The sequence below is a fragment of the Euphorbia lathyris genome, chromosome 5 (assembly GCF_963576675.1).
Source record: "Euphorbia lathyris chromosome 5, ddEupLath1.1, whole genome shotgun sequence".
In the NCBI taxonomy this organism is placed as follows: domain Eukaryota; kingdom Viridiplantae; phylum Streptophyta; class Magnoliopsida; order Malpighiales; family Euphorbiaceae; genus Euphorbia; species Euphorbia lathyris.
In genome coordinates this window covers 9436841-9444697 of record NC_088914.1, presented here as the reverse complement: position 1 = coordinate 9444697, position 7857 = coordinate 9436841, and the positions used below count along the sequence as shown (strand labels likewise).

The following is a 7857-nucleotide window of genomic DNA, read 5'->3' as shown; positions in this document are numbered from 1 at the left end:
TTTGGGAGGTCATGGGTTCGAATCACATTCGGATCTGGTGGTGATTATAAAGGCGGGTCGGATTGACTTGGGCTTTTAGACAAATTTTAATCCTACCTCATTTTATGTGTGAGCTTAAATAGCTTGGTCCAAACCAGATCAAACATCAAACACACCTATAGTAGACTTCTTTGTACACTTAATTATTATTTTTTCAACTCATACTATATTTATATTGGGTTTTGACCTGGGGTGATCAAACTAAAGAAACGGATTCCCAAACTCAACATGTAGCTGATATATATTTATAACAATGAACAATAAAAACAAAACAAACTTAAAATTTAATTAGTTAATTCAACAAAACTCAATTAATATAAATTTAAATAAATAAATATTTAACAAAATAATAAAAAATTTAATTTAAGTAAGGAAAAAGTTGTAATATATATAATAAAATGGCAGGCTAAGCTAAGCCTATTGAGACAAAAGATTATTTACAGAAGATGACAGGAGCCAAAACAAAAATTACAACTAAACATGCTATAGCAGCTTTCTCGGCTAAACTGCAACGAAACTCTTGGAGTTTATTTTGGAGTTACATGTGACTTAATTTTTCGGTCAAACAATACTTGTGGTTTAGTTAATCTGCAAAGCTATATCTTGGATTTTGGATAATTTGCAAAATTAGTCTTTTTAATTTTTCCAAATCGCCGGTAAATAATCATACAAATAAGTTTTGAAGAAATACTGACTTTGTAAACTGCAAAAGACACATACCAGTATGCAAACTTTTAAACCACGTGGATTATCTGTGTAAATTGGTCAATTAACTATATTTTCTTTCAATACATTTTCCCAATTTCACATATGAGTTCAATAAAGTTTTCCCACCAATTTATGTACACAAATTCATTAGAATTATGATGCAGCACATAACAGAGTAAACTATGTAATAACTAAGCGTCACCCCTGGTTATGTCATGTGGCAAACACGTTGTCATGTTGGCCGTAAAAATCAGATAAGTTCGAATAGTGCTTAGTTGGTATATAATCAAGTATCTTCTATTTCATATTAACATTCCGATAAGTTTTAATACATTAATTCATCAGAACAATTTCATTGAATTTAAATGAAGTTTTTTGTATTTTTTTTGGAAAAAAATGGAGTTTAATTATCTTTATAGTCCAAACCAAGCTGGGAGGCAGCAGTCAAACCATTCAAAAAGCACTCATTTTTCCTACCAAAGGATGGCTTCCCTTGTCACAAGCTTAATTCCTCTCACCCACAACTCAGCCATCTCAACCGCGCCTTCACAAACAAAATGTACCTCTTTGTTCTTAGTAGTTATCACATGAAACATTCCAGGATCTTCAACATCAAATTTCCGCCTGCGATTCCACCGGAATTTTACACTAGGACCAACCTCAGCCCCTCTGCAGATCACATTTCTTTTGCTTGACTTCCCCCATTGCAAAATTCCTGTACCATTCACCATTCTCAATGATTTAAAATGAGGACTTCCTTTGCCACATTTTGTATGCTTCTTCACTCGACTCCCCTCCGAAACTAGTTGTCTCGCAAGTTTGTCTAGTATGACATTTTCTGCATCTTTTCCATGTCCATTCGCCCTGGCAAGCAAGAGTGCAGTTTCCTGCCTCCAATTTGCAATTTCGCAGCTTGCCCCAAATGAGATCAGAAGCTCACATACCTTGCTATGGCCTTGTTTTGCAGCTAACATAAGTGGAGTGTATCCATCAATGTCTGCTGCATTTATGTCGTAGCCTCTTCTGGTTAACATTGAAACTAAATGCAAGTCTCCCCGGCTGGCTGCTCGGTGTAGAGCATGGATTCCGGCAGAGTAGTTATGTCCCTCTTCAAGTGCATACTCTAGTAGTACTTTTTCAATTTCTTCATCATGGTGGTTTAGTTCTGATAAAGTGATTGCTGTTTCGCCGCGTTTGTTCTGCAGCTTTATATTAGCACCTGCATACACAAGTAGCCTGAAAGCTTCCACATGACCACCTGCTGCAGCTATCATAGCAGCAGAGAATCCGTTTTCATCTTGTTCGTTGAGATCGATCTCCAACTGCTCAATGAGCTTTCTCAAGGCCTCAATATCATTTGCCTGAATCACAAAGGTTAAGGAGGAAAACACTGAAATATTGCTTGATTTGGGATTCTTCCCAGCTTGAATTACATCTATCACTGCTTGTTGTAATCCAATTGCCCATCTGCTTGATGTTGCAATCGAACTAGCAGATTGACCGGTTGAATTAACCAAGCCAAAATCAGCACCGGCAGAGGCTAGAACTTTTAAGCATTCCTGTTGCCTATATCTAGCACATATCATCAGGGCGGTTTCTCCAGAATATGTTTTGGAGTTGAGATTGCAACCAGCAATTATCAGCTGTTCAAGAACTTTAGCTGATCCGAGCCTTGCAGCTAAATGAACAGGACGCCAGCCATTCCTTGAAGCTGTTTCGATTGGTGATTCTTTATCTGCACCATTTTTTAGAAGTACTTCTGCCGCTCTTGCATTGTTACACAGGATGGTATGGTGGATAAGAGTCCTTCCCAAGTGAAGAATATTAGGAGAGACGTGTCGAAGGAGCATCTGCAAAATAGCTCCGCTTGCTTCGAAATACTCAACTGCACACCAGGAGACTAAGTAAGCCTCAGCTAATCCAGCTCCAACTCGAAATTCTTCACCTGTTACAGTGTCCCAAGACCAACCTCCTAGCCTCACCTTGATGTCCAGCCTAATGCCGACCTGTTTCAAGTTTTTGAATGTTACAAAGCACAAATATATATTCCTACCTGCTAAGAGATTCAACTGGCAAGAAGTTTACCTGCAAGAGCAGTCTAACTACTGAAATCTGCCGGCTAATAATTGCAGCAGCAAGTGCATTGCAATCAACATTCACGTGCAATGATGGCTTGGAAGATTGAAGGAGAATCCTATCAACTGCATTGGCATCCACTCCACACTGCCACCAATTAAGATCACCAATGTCAGATCAACATTATCAATTTGATGAAGCATATGATTTCAGATTTGGGCTTAAATTTAGGCACCTATAAGTAAGGCAAACCGCAAGTCCAGAAATATCCTTCACTGCAATTGCAAATCAACCTATGAGGAAAATATCTAATTGCTAAGAATGTACTAGAATACTAAAGCCACTCTTTCATTTAGGTTGATCTGATTAATCGGGTTCGAGGTTGAGAGGCAATGTGGTCTATACAGAACAGAATCATGTATAAGATTTCCATTGTTTTGATGTACATATATAAAGAAGGGTACTTGTGGCATTAACTGCTTACCTTGATGAGTGCGTCTACAACGTTGACAAACCCTCTGCAACAGGCAGAAACAAGAGCATGAACAGCAACCTGCGGACGTATAAGGTCAGAACTCATAAGTAGCCCTGCAAGTCTGGCCTGACCCAGATAGCACGCCTCTAACAAAGCTTCCTCGCATGCCTCCTGAGATGCCCCACATTTCATAAGCACCTCTAAAACATCTAAATGTCCTTCCCTTACTGCTGCTGTTGTGGCATAGCCTCTAAACAGCTTCTGATTCACATCGGCTCCAACGCTCTGCCACACAAATTACACCAAAATTGTATCAGAAAACCCATATCACCATTTTTGTTCTGTAATAAAACACAAAAACAAAAGGTTATAGTGCCAAAATCTCTGTTACCTATGCTCAGTACAAGACATGTATTGATAATTATTGAACCCATATTCTAGATAAAGAATTATTATCGCTTCCGCTAAAGGACAACATTGGATTTCTGGATCAAAGTATCCGATGGAGAAATAAAGTTATTAATCATTTTAAAATGGAATTGATAAAAAGAAGTCTCCAGGCGTCAGGTAGTATCTGAAATCTGTCAGATTTTATATGGACTTATCTTCCTTGCGTACAAGACTGCACTAAAGATATCCAGGAAAATATTACATGTCAGCAACCTAATTCCACAATCAAAATAACTAATTAGAGCTTGATCATATTATATTAAATCAAATTATCCTGATCTTGATCTCTTTGAAACAAGCTTATGCTCCATAACCACGGATAAAGCGTCGGATTGACCTAAACTGCTTTTTTTTTTAATTAGTTCAAAAGCAACACAGGTCTACACAGTGAATTTTTTGATCGGTGCCAATTTATGTTGTCGTAGACCTGATTTGACAAAATATGAACTGCTAGATTGATAACAAAAATTTGAAACCCTATATCGATTTCATTACGAGACAAATGATACTGCAATTCAAGTTTATCAGTGAATTCAACCGAGCAGAGCTAAGATGATCAGTGATTAACAAAATGATGAATTCAGTATTATGTAAAGAATCAGAACATTTCTTTATTCAATCCCTTCCATATCAAAAAAAAAAAAAATCAATACATTACCAGTAATTTGCTGACCAGCTTTAAATTTCCGGTATGAGCAGCGAGAAACAGAGCAGAGACATCAGTCTTAAACTCCTCATACTCAACGCGAACTTCGTGCGGCGATTCATCGCGAAGCAAAACTTCTGTCTTCTTCGCCTTCAAGCTCACCGTGCCAACAAAATTAACGTCGACGAAAGGATCGTCGAGACACTGGAAAGCCGACTTCAAGTCGTTGGTATGGGAAGCGTCGACGAGACGCTGGGAAGCTTTGGATTGGTAATCTATAGGGAAGACCTGTTTTCCGGTGCCGGAGTTTCCGAACACTGTCATTTCGGTTGGTATTGCCGCGTATACAGAGGAAGAGAGGAGGGGGGAAGACGAGAAGAAAGGAGGGAAAGACTAAGTGCTGTTTGTAGGAGCGGTTTTTAGATACTTTAACGTTTAAAAATAATTTTATTTATTTATTAAAAATGGATATAATAATAAAATATAGAAAAAATTGTCCCTATCGGGATTAGCGTTAAGATTTAAGGAAAGGGGGAGCTTAATTAGTGATAGCCGGCTCCACTCTAATTGAAAAGAATAATAACGTAATATTATGTTTCAAAAAAAAATAATAACGTAATATTTTGGTATCAAAATAATAACGTAATATTTTGGTATCAAAATACGTATATGATTTTTTGGTATCAAAATACGTATATGATTTTTATAAAAATATCAATTTAGACTTCATGTATAAAATAGTATTAATATAGGTTTAATGTTTAAAAAACGGTACTGATTTAGGTCTTGATAACGGAACAAGATACGTCACTGATATTAAAGTTCTGTCAATTGTATGTGGATGGAGAAAGTAGAACTTAACAGAGTAATAAAAATGATGTGTCCGATCCTTTCTTAAGATCTAAATTAAAATATTTTTTTTTAAAACGTTAAGCTTATATTGATATTGTTTTGTACATTGATCCTAAATTGATAATTCTCCGAGAATCATACACCTATTTTTGTTACATTATCCCTAATATTTTTAGATTAAGTTCATTAATTTTTAGTTTATAAAAATATTATTTTAATTTATTTTATATATTATGAAAATATTAATTTATGAGTTTTTATTTTTAAATGTGTATGTTTTTTCTCAAAAGGTGTGTATGTTTTTAATTAATGTGATTTTTACTAGGATAAATTTTTATTTTTTTATTGTTATGAAAAATTATAATAATATATTACTATTATGTGTTATAATTTTGAATATGATTTCTATTTTTTACTAGAATTTGTGCCGTGGATACGACTTGATTTCACGATTTTATATGATGGTTCATGTTAGCCAACCCCGAATCATTTCGGGACTAAGACTTTGTTGTTGTTATTTGTTTTTAGTTGTATATTTTATGGTTTTTATTGCTTTTTTGAGTTTTTTTTTTATTTTTATGGATTTTGTATTGACTTTTATTTGTGTCCGAGGTTTTATTTCTTCTAATTTTTATGTTATATCTGTATGGTTTTGATCATATTGACCTTAATGATTATGTAGTATTTGATAATTCATCGTTAAAGATTCATTTACTATGTAGTATACGGTTCTGTATCTGTATTTTTTTATCTAATGAAATGATATATATCATTTTTATAAAACAAAATGCAATCTTATTAATTAAATTTGTATCTAATTATAATAATATAAAAATAAATATAAAATAAAGTACATATAATTAATTGTAAATTGTTTTTAATTTAAATGTATGTATATTTTTAATTATTGTATTTAAATGTTTACATGTTTTTAGTTAATGTCTTTCATTATTTGGATAATTTGTAAGTTTTTTATTATTATTAGAAAATTATAATTTGAAACATTTTGTTAAATAATAATAATAATAATAATAAATTCAATTATTAATTATTAATTTTTTTTATAAATTATTGTTTAAATTATTGAAAATGAAATAAAAATATTAAGTTATAAAATTTAATAAAATTTAATTTGTCATATATTTTGAATAAAAACAAAAATAATATAAATGGTACGTGAAAAATCAATATAATAATAATAATAAAATATTCTTTATTAAAAGAATATTTTTTATAGAGTTATAAATGAAGTAGATGATTAGAGAAAAGTTACTGTAGTAACAATATAGTTGAAGATATAATAAGAAGAGCTGGAAAAAGTAAAATGGAGTAAATGGTTAGGGATGATTGTACATAAAAATAAATTCTTTTACATAGTACTATATTTTGGTTGATTGAATTATTCCTAGAGCACATTAAAATTTTAGTGTTCCTTCTTTATTTGTTTTTTTATTGTTCATAAATTTTCTAGAATCTCAATCTTTTTAATATTGACTTAGGCCTTGTTTGATAACCCATTTATTGATTTAACTTAAAATATTAAATATTTATTTAATTTAAGTGTGTTTGATAACAATTATTTCGCCACCACTTAAATTAGTAAATTAAGTTAAAAAAACATGGAAAAATTACAAATCTGGGTCAAATGAGAAGCTCATTTACATATTAAACCCATTTACTAATTCTACTACATATCTAGACTGATTTTGTGTGACTTTCCAAAAATACCCTCAATATTTACGCGGAGCTCGTCCCATCCCGTCTGACTTCGCATATTCACCCATATGCGAAGCCTGCGAAGTTAATGTTTTGATTTACTTAATGAATTTAGTTCGCATATGCGAAGCCTGCGAAGCTGAAGTTTGTTTTGCTTGATGAATTTAGTTCGCATATGCGAATGCTGGATATGATTTGAAGCTAATACGCGAAGTGGTATATAACAAAAATTGGCAAACAACAACGGATTCGAATATTCAAATCATAACATTATCAAAATTTACAACAAGATTGCCACAATAACAACATTCAAATCATAACATTATCAAAATTTACAACAAGATTGCCACAATGAACTCTACTAACCAATCATTTTAAAGTGAAACTAACTAATCCGGTACCAAGATTACGCATTTGCTTCAAAATTGGCACCGGATTAAGTTAGGTCCACTTTGAAGATTGGCACCATGGGATGGACGTGTCCCATGGTGCACCCCGAGATTGACACAACCTCTCCTAACGAATCATTTCAGGACTGAATGTGTCAATCTTGGGGAAGTTCATCCCTATACAGGAAGGAAAATCATCTTCCCTGCAGCCCAGTACGCCGCCTTCCAGAAAGGGATGTTACGTATTCAACCATCTACAGAAAAAATTAACCGTGTTAGTTATGAAAAAGGACGATTTTGGCTTCGCGAAATGAAAATTAGCGAAGCATGCGAATGTAAATGTGCAGGGGAAGAGGTGATTTTACTTCGCATATCGATTTTTTCGCGAAGTCTGCGAGGTCTGAAATGTGACTATCTACATCACATATCGATGCTTTCGCGAAGTCTGCGAGGTCTGAAACGTGAGGATCTATTCGCAGACTTCGCGAACTAATCGATTCGCGAGG

General features: G+C 33.7%; 1 protein-coding gene across 1 annotated transcript; it reads right to left on the bottom strand.

Moving 5' to 3' along the window:
* Positions 1 to 1050: 1050 nt before the first annotated feature.
* Positions 1051 to 4774, bottom strand: LOC136230194 (uncharacterized). The gene is made up of 4 exons (XM_066019177.1): positions 4407 to 4774; positions 3308 to 3583; positions 2833 to 2970; positions 1051 to 2753 (listed from the first exon to the last, which is right to left on the bottom strand). The coding sequence occupies exons 1-4, from the start codon at positions 4716 to 4718 to the stop codon at positions 1221 to 1223; spliced, it is 2259 nt and encodes a 752-aa protein (XP_065875249.1). The 5' UTR covers positions 4719 to 4774; the 3' UTR covers positions 1051 to 1220.
* Positions 4775 to 7857: the final 3083 nt, after the last annotated feature.